The sequence below is a fragment of the Quercus lobata genome, chromosome 2 (genome assembly GCF_001633185.2).
Source record: "Quercus lobata isolate SW786 chromosome 2, ValleyOak3.0 Primary Assembly, whole genome shotgun sequence".
NCBI classification, from domain to species: Eukaryota; Viridiplantae; Streptophyta; class Magnoliopsida; order Fagales; family Fagaceae; genus Quercus; species Quercus lobata.
In genome coordinates this window covers 71,508,601-71,522,052 of record NC_044905.1, presented here as the reverse complement: position 1 = coordinate 71,522,052, position 13,452 = coordinate 71,508,601, and the positions used below count along the sequence as shown (strand labels likewise).

At 41.0% G+C, this 13,452-nt stretch overlaps 1 protein-coding gene across 1 annotated transcript; it reads left to right on the top strand.

The window, feature by feature from the left end:
• The first annotated feature begins 407 nt into the window (after positions 1-407).
• LOC115976444 (pentatricopeptide repeat-containing protein At5g56310-like) lies at positions 408-3,904 on the top strand. Its single transcript, XM_031097725.1, has 2 exons — positions 408-3,155; positions 3,276-3,904. The coding sequence occupies exon 1, from the start codon at positions 477-479 to the stop codon at positions 1,962-1,964; it is 1,488 nt and encodes a 495-aa protein (XP_030953585.1). The 5' UTR covers positions 408-476; the 3' UTR covers positions 1,965-3,155; positions 3,276-3,904.
• The last annotated feature ends 9,548 nt before the right edge of the window (positions 3,905-13,452 follow it).

The window sequence follows — 13,452 nt, the reverse complement described above, 5'->3', positions numbered from 1 at the left end:
TTAACCCAAAAGACTATCACTCATTCTTTTCATTAATATTTAATCACACCTCTCATATGTAAATATTAATTCCAACAAATCCCTTTTTTTCATCTAAAATAACAAGAAGGTAAACCTTTTTTTTCATTCTGAAAAGATAAATGCAAAGAACTCATCTAGTGATGTAATATTTTGCATTTAAATGAAGTGAAAAAGAATGAAAAAAAAAGCATAAAAAAGAAGCATCCAGCAATGTTTTTTTGAATGATTTAGAATACATTTTAGTATTTTACTATACCAAAATTCCAAAATCAAATTCAAATCAAACATAATTTGACTTTCTTTCATCCCCGATCCCATTAATATTTAAGGAAAAAAAAAAGGATCCTTGTTCAATAAATTAAAGAGAACGTGTAACAATATATGAGTATAATGCAAAGTTTCTCTGCTATTCTCTAACGGCTCGTTTTCATGTCGGTCTCAACCAACCTCCAAAAATGTTCCCGCCAAAACCGATCTTCTTCACCAACTCACTCTCTCTCTTCACACTACGCTTACACTCTTCTTACACCTGTTTTCCTCTACCGCCAAAGCCTCCTGGTCTTTCTCTCCTAGCAGACCAATGTACTTCAATGCGCCAACTCAAACAAGTCCACGCCCAAATGATTGTCTCTGCTCGCATCCACGATACTTTCGCCGCTAGCAGATTGCTCTCCTTCTGCTCTCTCTCTGAGTTCGGCGATGTTCTTTACGCTCTAAAGATCTTCGAGAACACACAAACCCCGAATGGCTTTATGTGGAACACGCTCATTAGAGCTAACGCTAGTGGCCCAAACCCTTGTGAGGCTCTGTTTCTTTATGTAAGGATGAGGAGGGTCGGTGTTGTACCGGGTAAACACACGTTCCCTTTTGTTCTCAAAGCTTGTTTTCGGTTTTGCTCGGTTTTATTGTGCAAACAGGTTCATACCCATGTTGTGAAATTTGGGTTGGACTTGGATTTGCATGTGGTTAATGGGTTGGTGAGGGGTTACTCTGTTTCGAGTAGTTTAGGGGATGCCCGGTTGGTGTTTGAGGAATTTCCTGAGAGGAATTTGAGTATTTGGACGACGATGATTAGTGGGTATGCGCAGAATTTTTGTTCCAATGAGGCTTTGGTGCTTTTTGATCAAATGGTTGCTGAGGGGTTTGAACCAAACGATGCAACTTTGGCCTCTGTGTTGTCTGCTTGTGCTCGATCGGGTTGTTTAGAATTGGGAGAAAGAATTCACTTGTTTATGAAGGAGAAAGGGATTGAGGTGGGAGTGATTCTTGGGACGGCATTGGTGCATATGTATGCGAAGAATGGAGCGATTTTGGTAGCTCAGGAATTGTTTGATAGTATGTGTGAAAAGAATGTTGCGACTTGGAATGCAATAATTTGTGGGTTGGCAAGTCATGGCCGTGTTGAAGAGGCACTTAGTCTCTTCCGAAAGCTAGAGAATGTGCAGGTTCTGCCAAATGACATTACATTTGTTGGGGTTTTATCTGCCTGTTGTCATGCTGGCTTGATTGATGTTGGAAGTGAGATTTTTCGTTCCATGAAAAGGGTGTATGGCATTGAACCGAAGATTGAGCATTTTGGGTGCATGGTTGATCTTCTTGGGAGAGGTGGGAAGCTGCTGGAAGCAGAGGAATTGATAAAAGGAATGGTGTGGAAGCCTGATGTGGTGATCTGGGGAGCTTTGTTGGGGGCCAGTAAAAACCATGGAAATATCGAGGTTGCTGAAAGAGTGGTAAACGAAATTCTTGTTTTGGAACCTCATAATCATGGGGTTTATGTTGTTTTGTCTAATATGTATGCAGAGGCTGGACAGTGGGGAGATGTTTTGAGGCTGAGAAAGTTAATGAAAGAAGGGAGCCTGAAGAAAACACCTGGATGGAGCCTGGTGGATAGTGAAAATGTTGTATGTAAATATGCATCAGAAAATACCCATTTGGCAGTGTGAAATAGAAATGGCTTGATGATATATCATGATTGAGAGATGGTATAAATTTTAATTAACATACGAGAAGAGACCAGTGGTTTTTATCATGCATGAGTATCTTGATTGGTCTTTCTTGTAGACAAAAGAAGCGGGAAGGGGTATTTGATCTTGATTCATGTGATCTAATTATGTTTAGGCTGCCTTTTATTCTGATCTTCCTTAGTTAGAGGAGACACAAATTGCACTTCGAAGCCAAATTACATGGACTCCTGACGCACTTCGTTCCTAAAGTCAAAACATCAATTAAGATTGTTGCTCAGGTTTGCAGCCAGTTTAGAGCTGCATGACAGCTTAAGATTAATTGGAATTATAGCCAGTTTAGAGCTGCATGACAGCTTAAGATTAATTGGAATTATAACTTGAAATTACCATTTAGAGATTCTAATAACTTCTTTATCAGAGATTTTACCAGAGGGGCTCAAGCTAGACTGACAATTTAGTTCTTAGCAGAAAGGAACTGGATCAACCAAGAAATGTCTTCTTCTTCTTTTTTTAAACTGAATTCAAGCCACATGGAGTCTTAACTCCTATCAGTTTGCTCAACTATACCACCGTTTAGACCAAAGATGGAGTTTTCTGTTCAGCAACACAGGATGTGGTTTTGCATTTATTATAGTTTGTAATTCAATAGTTAGGGTAACCAATTCACAGTCATCAAACTTGAATTTGATTTTCAATTTAAAACGGAAGTTTGTGAAATACCAAATTGTTCTGATTTCAGAGATTTTACCAGAGGGGCTCAAGCTAGACTGACAATTTAGTTCTTAGCAGAAAGGAACTGGATCAACCAAGAAATGTCTTCTTCTTCTTTTTTTAAACTGAATTCAAGCCACATGGAGTCTTAACTCCTATCAGTTTGCTCAACTATACCACCGTTTAGACCAAAGATGGAGTTTTCTGTTCAGCAACACGGGATGTGGTTTTGCATTTATTATAGTTTGTAATTCAATAGTTAGGGTAACCAATTCACAGTCATCAAACTTGAATTTGATTTTCAATTTAAAACGGAAGTTTGTGAAATACCAAATTGTTCTGATTGTAATATTTGTACTCTCTGTGGTACCCATTTGGGCAAGTCTGTTTATGCAGTATGATTCATCTATAGCTGACAAACTGCTCTTTTATATGTTCGTCACACTGTGGATTACAAAGGTACATTCTCTGTTAGAGCTACAAGCTGCCATGAACCATGTGTATTTGTCTACTTGGTTGATGGTGATATCTGCTTTTAAGCTTCCCAACTGAATTCCATCTTCTGATTTGATTCTGCAGGAACACAGAACCCATTAGTTCATCATGTGGGTATGAAAAATCATCTTCACTCTCAACAAAAGTAGCTTGGACTCCTCCTCCATTGGGTTGGCTCAAACTCCAATTTGATGCAACCATTTGTTGTGACCATGGATCTTACCTAACAGTTGTGGCCACTGACTGGCAAAGGACCGATCAACAAGTGGCTCTCTTGGCAACCACTTGTGCCAAGAATCTTGGAATTAATTTTGTAAATCTGAGGGGGACTTTCAATCTCTTTTGACAGTAATTAATGACTCCTCAGGAGATTAGCTTCTGGGAAATCCATTCACTAGTCCTTGATACGTCCAAGCTATTTGAACTCTTTTCTTTTATGGACTTCTTAATATCCGAGTATTTCCTTTTATACAAATATCATAGCTGAGCCCCAGGAGATTATAGTCCAGCAACTTTCACTGGCTGAAACAGACAAGGATGGCAGCTTCCTATCTACAATAAACAACCTATTGCTTTTCTCTTTTTCTGTCATGAGTAAATTTCATCAAGCATGATGAAGCTTGCGACTGGCATGCATATTGGTAATGGTTACCAAAATACTTTGTACAAAATAATTTCCTCTTTATTAACTGAGTTGTCTTTTCCCTAACATATTGGTGAAGGGAGAGGGGTCCTTGACTTTTTAACCCCCTCCCACAATGTATAATAATTATACAGTAATAATTTAATATAATGAATAAATTCTACATTATGCCCTCTTCAAATTTTTTTAAAATTTTTATGTCTCATATTTTTTAATATTCAATTTGTTAGCCATATATAGCTCATTAATTTTAGGAGCATTTCAACCTTTTTAAGCTGATTTTCAAAAATATGTATGAGTAAATCTTTTATTAAAAAAAATTATTTTTCATTTTGTATTTAGAAAACTAGACATTAAGGAATACATTTCCCCCCCTTCCCGTTGGAATAAAAATGCTATGATTTTATGGTTAAAAGTTTGTGTCATATTCTACTTTGTTATTTGTAAGCAAAAGGAAAGTTTTTCATTTAGTGTTGTTAATATTATTTTTCTCTTATATTACATTGTATATGTAAGTACTAGGAAATTGACAGCCCAGGCCCACTAAGAACAGTGATGCCTTGTCCCTCAACTCAAGCCCACACAATAGAATTTTTAAGGAGAATGGGAAAAAAGTTTTAATGTAATTCTTGGACTAAATTCTGGTCTAATCTGAGGAACTAGAAGCTCTAAAGATAGACAATTCAAATACTAATTAAGAATTTTACTGTCCTCGGGAGAATCCGAGGACTTGTTCTTATAGATGAATAATACAAATTCTACACCAAACCTTCACTGTTCATTCTATAGTTTATTTTTACACTTAGAGAAAAAATCCTCCTTTAACTGGGAGGTTCCCCTCTCTTATATATATCCTTCCTCTTGGCATCCTAACTCTCCACCTATATACCTCAGGACTTTCCTTAGGTCACTTGTCCCATCAGAGCTCTGATGAAGATGGTAGAAGGGGTTGCTAGCTGTGAAACTATTGTTTAGGTGTCATTTCCTCATTAATGCAGCTAATATGGTTGTTGCAGTGCATTCAATGCGGTGGGGGAAGGTATACCCTTTACATGAAGCTTCCTCCCACCGTCTTGGCCCTCCTTCCATGATCCTTTCTCCTCCAAATGAGTCCTCCTGTAATGCTACTCTGCATCCCTTTCCCTTCTCGAATTGGTGAAGTTCTTGGGTCAGAAATATTTTTACAAGTGGAACCATGCGATACTTCATTTTACATTGTCTTTGGTCCTCGGATGCCCTACAACATATGTTAAGACATATTAAAGTAGCATCTTTTTTAAACAAAATAGTTGATTTGTATATATTTTATTTTTTCTAAAACTATAGAAAAAGTTTAGGTTCAACTTCAAACCAATTTGAAGCCATCTTCCTCTATCCTAAGAAGTGGCGATTAAAAAGATCATACATATATAAATTTACTCACATTACTCAAAGTTTAGCTCCAAACCAATTTGAAAATATCTTTCTGCATCCTACTAAGTGATGATTGAAAAGATTATCCATGTGTAATTTTAGAGTCACAAGACTTTTTTAATAAGTTGTGTGACTTGTGAGAAATGTTTTTATGCAACTTGGATTGCATGAATTTTTATGCAACCCAATACGTTGCGGTTAAAAAAACCATCCACAAACATAGTGAGCTGCATAAAAAATCTTGTAGTCCATGTTGTATTAAAGCTTTTCATTTAAATAATACACATAAATAATCTTATAAATCTCGATGTAAGGGGTTGAAGGAGATTCTTCCAAGCTAATTAGGAAGTTAACTTTGTTCTAAGACTATTACTATACTCTAATGTATAAATTTTAATTTATTTAATACAAACTATGATTTAAAATATTTAAATAATATTAATTAAAATTAATATAATTTAACAATATTTGCCTTGAATTATATAAAACTAACTTGAAATTTTCTTATAAAACAAGGGTAAAGAACCATGCCTTAATCCTAAGAAAATTGTTGATTTTTTCTTATATAGAAGAGAATTATATATATATATATATGTGTGTGTGTGTGTGTGTGTGTGTGTGTGTGTGTGTGTGTGTTATTTTATAGACTTAAAAGTTATTGATTTATTTAGTTTAGCCCCTTACAAATATTATTTTTTGGCTGTGTCACAAGTAGTTAAAGTGTTGAACAATTACTGTAGTGAATTGAAAACAAGCCAATCAAAATTTCAACCAATTAAATTAATAATTTAATAAGAATGAAATTGAAAACAAAGAACTTTTTTTGTTAAAAAAATTAAACAAAAATATACTCGGCTGCCAGGACTCGAACCTGGGACCTTCTTGCGAAGGCCGGATAATCCAAATTTACTTAGCTACAGCGGAATCCTTGTAGTTCGTTGCACTAGTAATTTATTTATCTATAATTAGGTTGTGGTAATCAAGTGAGATCCATCTGACAACATATTCCTATTATAAAAAAAAAAATGACAATATAAATTTCATTATTCTTTTTTCGAGAACAACCTTTCATTATCTAAAGTCTTCACAAGCTCCCAATTAGGCAATTAGTGTTTGGTGTTCACTGTTCAGTCAAGCAGTATTGAAGCCCCAGACCGTCTAAAAAGGGCTTAGCCTGAGCTACAAAATTAAAAATTGGATTTTGATATTAATTGCACAAATTATATTCAATCAAGGCAAAGTATCAAATTACAAATACATAAACAAAGCTCAAAGATCAAAGTTACATCTTACAAATACCAAGTTCTAAATTATAACCACAAACATACATAATATCTCACATAAACAACACAAAACAAATAACAATAAATAATTTTTGTAGGGACTAAGTTTGAGCACTTCTTCTATTAGAGGAGTGGACTCAAGTCCAACTAGCCCAATACAATAAATTTATAGAGAGTAAGTTCAAGAACTAGGTCTTAGTGAGGATTACAACAACCAGACACGGTTACAAACGGATTGAACAACAAGGACATGGACTAAAGTATAAAATTCTGTCCTAAGGTCTTCCGTCCGAGGAACTTAGTGTTCTTATTGTTTCTTCAGTGCTAGGTTGCAAAGGTTTTCCAGAATCATGCAAATTGCTACCATTCCCCCCTCTCTCCAGGAGGATTTTTCTCATTATATATACTCTTTTGGTTGATCTTGGCCCTTCATCTGTTAGTCATGCAGGTTAACGCTTGAGTGCTTGTTTCATCAGCCATCTTCTTAGGCCTTCTATGTGTTGCAGTGACTGAGACAGCACTGTTCAGGGGTCATTTCCTCATTAATGCGGCCAGAATGTTAGTTGTGGGCATTTAATGCGGAGGTGACAGTTTCTCCTTGAGCTATTCCTACACCATGCTTCCGTGGCTGTCCTACAGTACTTGTTCTTTTTCTTAGGACGCTCTGGGAGGCTACCGTTAATGGCGGACCGTTCTTCCCTACTAGGATTTGGGTTGGCCGAGGACAGGATTGTCCTCGATGATGTTTCTAGACCACTTGGGCTTTCTTTATTCGTCATCGGCCATTACTTCCTCCTCGGCGTGAGCCTTGGGCTTAGTATGAGGTGAGCCAGGGTTGTTAGATTCTTTGACCCCATAATAACCCCTTAAAATCATGTTGTCCAGCTCTTCAGACGAAGAGGGGGATTTCGGTGTCCTCGGGCCTTTATCATGGTTTGTCAAGTCTTGTCCTCCGTCAGTGCCAGAGCCTCTTCGCTTGTCCAAGGCTTGCTCCTGATGCTTCGGTATACGGAACACGCCCTCATTAAATTCTGGCGGCTTTGTGCTCCCCACTGATATGGCCGAGTTGGGGAATCTGAGGAGGCAAGAGGTCTTCCTCAGCATCAAGAGGTATTTGGGCATGGTAAGGCTTCTAACACTTATGACTTCGTTGATTTTTGTTCCTTGATTTCCAACTTACCGTGTCCTTGTTTCTATTGTCAGGCTATCTAGGCCACCTATAGGCTGGAAAAGGATGCTAAGGAGCAGAGCAGGTCCTTGGAGCTTGAGCGTGACAAGCGCTTGGATGCTACGTAGACCTTCAAAAACTCCGAGGCTGATCTCTCGAAGGCCAGGGAGGAGTTGAAGGAGATGACCAAGGCCAGGGACAGTGCTGAAGCAGGCCTAGCTGGCGCTTAAAAATAGGCTGAGGACTAGACGAGGTGCTTACTCGAAGCCGAGGACCAGTTGAAGATCACCAAGGAGAAGATCAATGATTTAAAGAAGAAATTGTCCGAGGCGGAGGGGGCCAAAAGCGTCGCGGAATGGGCCAGCGATGAAGCCTTAAGGGCTAAGGCAGAGGCAGAATTCGCCAGGACGGAGGCCGAGAGCTCTAAGGAGAAAGCCGAGGAGAAGGCTTATGACTTGGGAGTGGCTGAGACCTAGGCCACTCTCAAGGCTCAAGTCCCTGGAGTATGCAGGCTCTACTGCTCCCAGGTTTGGAATGAAGCCCTCAAGCAAGCTGGGGTTGAGGCTTCATCCAATTTGTGGAAGGTGGAGAATGTATACTACCCCCCGGCAATCCAGGAAACTGCCCCTGCCAGCTTTGAGGCTGAGAGTGTTCTTGAGAAGGCTGAGACTGCTCGGTCTGAGGCTGCTCTGGCCATAACCGCTCCTAATGAGCTAGCCGAGGAGGGTGAGTTTCTTGGGGCGGCAGAAACACATGGAGATTTGAATCCTGTAGCGCCCCAGGAGGCTGCAGAGTCTACAGCTAATGCTCAAGCCCTTCATGCCGAGGAGCCAGCTCTCTTGGTTCAACCCCTCCAGACCGTTCCTCTAGGTGATGGCTCTAAGGGTCCTGAGGTCATTCCTGCTCAGCTCCCCAAGGAAGGGGTCAAAATAAAGTTGAAGAAATAGGCAGCCTAGCTAACTTTTGTATTAGTCTTTTAGTTAGGTTTTTTTTTTTTTTTTTTTTTTTTTTTTTTTTTAATTTTTAATTTTTAATAAATTTTTAAGGATGTTGGAATCATTGTAACTAAACTTTTAGATTAAATATATGAAATTCCTTTCTTTCCCTCCTTTATTTATTTTTTTATTTTTTTATTTTTGTTTACATTATGTGTTTATTGTTATTACTGCTATTGTTATTACTGTGAGCCTTGTGTCTTATGAATCGGTTACCCTAATGGGTAAGAATGGCTATGTACATATCATACTTGAAATTAAACCTTTAAATTCTAACTCACAGGTATTGAGGGGACGCTTAGCTCGCCTTTACCCATATTTTTAAGGGGCAGGGGCCAAGTATATGATCCGAGGTTCCTAGAGTGTACTTAGGCCATATTTGCAACTTTTATGAAGCTTGAAGTAGCTAGTTTCCCCATAAATTTGAGTCCGAGAACCATGCAAGACCTTGGTTCTGTCTAGCACTTAGATTTTTCTTAAAGTAGCTAGTTTCTCCATAGGTTTGAGTTCGAGGACCATGCAAGACCTTGGTTCTGTCTAGTACTTAGATTTTTCTTGAAGTAGCTAGTTTCCTCATAGGTTTGAGTCCGAGGACCATGCAAGACCTTGGTTCTGTCTAGTACTTAGATGGTCGTCGTAATACGAGACATATAACCATAATGGATTGAAAATTTGAATTAAAGAAATACTTTTGTTAATAATAATACATTCTCAGGTTATTTACATTCTAGGGACGAGGTACAGCTTTTTCATCTAAGTCTTCTAAGTAGTATGCACCTATTCCTGCTACTGAAGTAATTCGGTATGGTTCTTCCCAATTGAGTCCTAGCTTTCCCCAAGATAGGTTCTTCGCAGCACCCACAACTTTCCTCAACACTAGGTCCCCTGATGCTAGTGGTCTCAGCTTCACATTGGCCTCATATCCTTGCTTGAGTTTCTGATGGTAATAGGCCGACTGGATCGCTGCCTTTTCTCTTCGTTCATCGACCAGATCTAGGCTCTTCCCTAGTAGTTGATCATTACTGCTTGGGGTAAAGGAGCTCGTCCTCAGCGTTGGGAAGCTTGCCTTTAGAGGGATAACAGCCTTGGCCCCATAGGTCATGGCAAAAGGTGTCTCCCCTGTTGACCGTCATGGTATAGTCCGGTAGGTCCATAAGACGTACGACAGCTCTTCTACCCATCTTCCCTTGGCATCATCCAGTCTTTTCTTAAGCCCATTGACTATGACCTTATTGACAACCTCGGCCTATTCATTTCCTTGAGGATAAGCTGGAGTTGAGTACCTGTTAGTGATCTCTAGTTCGCAGCAGTATCTTCTGAAGGCTTTACTGTCAAATTGGAGTCCATTATCTGAAATGAGGGTATGAGGGACCCCGAATCGTGTAATAATGTTTCTACAGATGAATTTCTTAGCATCCACATCCCTGATGTTTGCCAATGGCTCAGTTTCGACCCATTTGGTGAAGTAATCTGTGCCGACCAACAGATATCTCCTGTTTCCTATTGCCTTGGGGAAAGGGCCTACAATATCCAGACCCTACTAGGCAAATGGCCATGGACTGGACAAAGGGTTGAAGACCCCTCTTGACTGATGAATATTTGGGGCAAACTTTTGGCACTGGTCACATTTCTTAGCATATTCTAGGGCTTCCTTTTGCATCCCCGGCCACCAATATCCCTAGGTAATGGCTCGGTACGACGGAGATCTTCCCTCTATGTGACTCTCGTAGGTCCCTTCGTGCAGCTCTTCAAGCAGTAGTTCTGATGCCTCAGGGTGGACACACAACAAATATGGTCCAAAATAGGAGCGCTTGTACAATTTGTGGTCCTCGGACAACTAGAATCGAGGAGCTTTTCTTCGTATTTTTTCAACCTCTGACTTTTCCTCGGGCAAGATATCATCTTTGAGGAACCTCATTATAGGGTCCATCCAGCTAGGGCCCGCTCTAACTTCATGGATATGAACCATGTCTTTTGCAACCTCATTTGCTCTGTCCAGATGCTCGACAAGAATAATTCGAGGCAGACCCCCTGCCGAGGAGGTAGCAAGCTTGACCAATGAATCTGTATGAGTGTTTCCGCTTCCGGAGATGTGTGACAAGCTGAAAAGGTTGAAGTTTGACTGCAAGCGTTTGACCTGACTTAAGTACTCTTGCATCCTCGAATCTCTGGCCTCTAATTCTCCCTTTACCTAGCCCACTATTAGTCTTAAGTCTGAGAACATCTCTATTGCTTTTCCTCCAATTTTCTGCACCATGGCCATTCCTTGTAACAAGGCCTCATATTCGGCCTCGTTTTTTGTGGCTGGGAACCCAAGTCTTAGGGACTTCTCTATGGTAGTCCTCTCAGGAGATATCAGGACTAGCCTCACTCCGGACCCTTTTTGATTTACTGCCCCATCAACATACACCTTCCAACATGGGGGTCCTGGCGTAGAGATTACCCCAACCAATTTTCCATCCATGTTGCGCTCCTCTGCTACTATTTCTACCGGTGGTTCAGCAAATTCGGCCACCAAGTCAGCTAGGACCTGACCCTTTATGGAGGTCCGAGGTATGTATTTGATGTCAAAAACCCCCAGAATTGTGCTCCATATGGTAATCCTTTTAGTGTAATCAGCGGTCCGAAGTACGAACTTCAAGGATAGTTGGGTTAGAACAACCACTATGTGGGCTTGGAAATAATGGGGAAGCTTTTGCGTAGCATGGACCACAGCCAGTATGACTTTCTCCAGGGGTAAGTATCTAACCTTAGCTTCATGCAGCGACTTGCTCACGTAATAGACTGGCTTTTGAAGGCCATTGTCATCTCGTATTAGCACCAAGCTCACAGCATGAGGGGCCACAGCAATATATGCGTATAGGACTTCATCGGCCTTAGGACTGGACATGATAGGTGGCCGGGATAGGTATTCTTTGAGTTGCTGGAATGCCACAATGCAGTCCTCAGACCACTCAAACCCTTTCCACTTGTTGATCAAGAGATAGAACGGTCTACATCTATTTGTCGGCCTGGAAATGAATCGATTCAAGGTTGCGATCATCCCAGTAAGCTTTTGAACCTCCTTGTCGTTCTGCGGTGGTTTTAGATCATTTATAGCCTTGATCTAGTTGGGGTTAACCTCAATTCTCCTATGAGTAACCATGTAGTCCAAAAACTTGCCTGATCCCACACTAAATGAGCATTTGGAAGCATTTAGGCGCAACTTATGCTTCCTTAAGATACCAAAGGTGTTGCCAAGGTCTCCCAAATGCTCGAACACCACTTTACTCTTCACCACCATATCATCGACATAGATTTCGATGCTCATGCCTAACTGCGGCTCGAACATTCTTGTCATCATTCTTTGATAAGTGGACCCTGCATTCTTTAGTCCGAACGACATTACCTTGTAGTGGTAGTTCCAAGTTGGTGTCACGAAAGCTGTCTTCTCTTGATCTTCTAGGGCTAACGGTATTTGATGATAGCCTTGAAAGGCATCTAAAAAGCTCATTCGAGGATGGCCTGCTGTTGCATCCATCAGCTGGTCTATTCGAGGTATGGGGAACGGGTCTTTTGGGCATGCTTTATTTAGGTCCGTGAAGTCCACACAAACTCGTCATTTTCCACTTTTCTTCTTGACCACCACGGTGTTGGCCAACCATTTGGGGTAAAAAACCTCTTTGATAGCCCCTGCACGCTTAAGCTTTGCCACTTCGTCCCTAATCGCATCGGCGTGCTCTCTTGATGGGCGACATGGTGGGTGCTTCTTGGGAGTGATGGACAGGTTGACATTGAGATGATGACAGATGAAGGTTGGATCAATCCCGGGAGCATTACAAGCATCCCATGCAAATACGTCAATGTTACTTTTGAGAAACTCAATCAACTCCTCCTTTTCCTGAAGAGGCAGTTGAGCCCCTACCCGAAAGAACTTCTCTGGGTCATCACCAATAACCACCTCCTCTAAATCTTCACATTTCACCTCCTCGGCAGCCGTATCAGGAGGCGAAACCGAGGCCCTTGATTGCTATAAGTTCTTTTCAGCAGAGGTCGAAGACTTCGCATCGAGCCGATATGAGATGGCAGCCACCACACACTGCCTTGCTGTGGATTGGCAACCACGGATTTCGAGAATTTGGTCCCCTAACGGGAACTTCACCTTCTGATGCAATGAGGAAGCAACGACCCCTAAGGTGTGGAGCCAGGGCCTACCGACGATGGCTGTGTAGGGAGAGTAGGTGTCCACCACAATAAAGTTCACCTCCATTATCTCTAGGTCGGTCTGGATGGGTAGCCTAATCATGCCTTTTGGAATGACAAGCTTTCCGTCGAAGCTCATCAGAGGAGAGTTATAGGGCATCAGATCTTCCAGTTTTAACCCCAGCCCCTTATAGAGGTCGGGGTACATGACCTCGGATCCACTGCCACCATCCACCATCATTCTTTTCACATCGTAGTCTCAGATTCTGAGAGTGATCAACAACGCATCGTCGTGGGGCTGGGTGGTTCCAATCTTGTATTATTCTGAAAAACTCAAGATTGGATGAAAATTCATTTTGGCCCTCTTCGGCTCTGGCTGGGATTCCTTGGTAAGCCGCCGAGCTACAAATAACACTCGTGAAGGGCGCGTGCCTGTCCTTCCTGGCGCAGCCAAGATTACATTGATCGTTTCTATGGGTGGCCTTAGGGCAGTATCTCTCTGGGGTTCCTGATGGGTCTGGTCTTGGTGACTACTGGGATGATGCAGAAGGTGTTTCAGCTTTCCTTCTCGGACCAG